Source organism: Chaetura pelagica, unplaced genomic scaffold, assembly GCF_000747805.2.
Source record: "Chaetura pelagica isolate M959 unplaced genomic scaffold, ChaPel_1.0 scaffold493, whole genome shotgun sequence".
Classification (NCBI taxonomy): Eukaryota; Metazoa; Chordata; class Aves; order Apodiformes; family Apodidae; genus Chaetura; species Chaetura pelagica.
This window is the reverse complement of record NW_009952696.1, coordinates 40,263-40,768: the sequence shown is the minus strand read 5'-3', so window position 1 is coordinate 40,768 and position 506 is coordinate 40,263. Positions and strand designations below refer to the sequence as shown.

The 506-nt window shown below is 68.6% G+C and overlaps 1 protein-coding gene across 1 annotated transcript in view; it reads left to right on the top strand.

Annotated features, from left to right (window-relative positions):
- Positions 1-506, top strand: part of LOC104385530 (interferon regulatory factor 4-like) — a gene marked incomplete at its 5' end in the record, with an annotated part of 8,090 nt that overhangs the window by 851 nt on the left and 6,733 nt on the right. Inside the window, one exon of the mRNA XM_009993998.1 lies at positions 10-55. Coding sequence (XP_009992300.1) covers positions 10-55 — 46 coding nt within the window. The remainder of the gene's footprint in view (positions 1-9; positions 56-506) is intronic.

Here is a 506-nt window from a genome sequence, read left to right as displayed (position 1 = left end):
TTCTCCGAGCCCTACAAGGTGTACCAGATCCTGTCCGACGGCGCCCGGGACGCGGGTACGTCTGTGCCGTTCCCCCTCCTGCGCCAGGCTCGGGGCTGATGCCTGCACCGCCCCTGTACGAGCCCCTTCTTCCGCAAGCATCACCTTCCTCCCCACTCCTCTTCCTCCGCGGTTGTCCCGAGCAGCCAGGCGCTTTTCCGGGGGCTGTTCCTGCCCTTAGTCAGGGGTTCATGGGGTTTTTCCTTGCTCTCCGCAGAGAAGAATGGTGACACGGGGCCCTCAGCCGGTGGGAATCAGCAGGTAATCCAGCCCCCCCACCCCGTGCCGGAGCTGCCTGAGGGCTGGAGAAGGTGGGACCCTGAATCCTCTCTCCTCCTCCGGCGGCTCCCCTGCCTGCATCTCGCCGTGCGCCTGCACGGGGGCCGTGATGGGGGCAGGAGGTGGCTCAGGGCCCCCCACTGCCCGCCCACCCTCACCGCAGCCGCTCTCCTCCCCCGGGCAGCGCC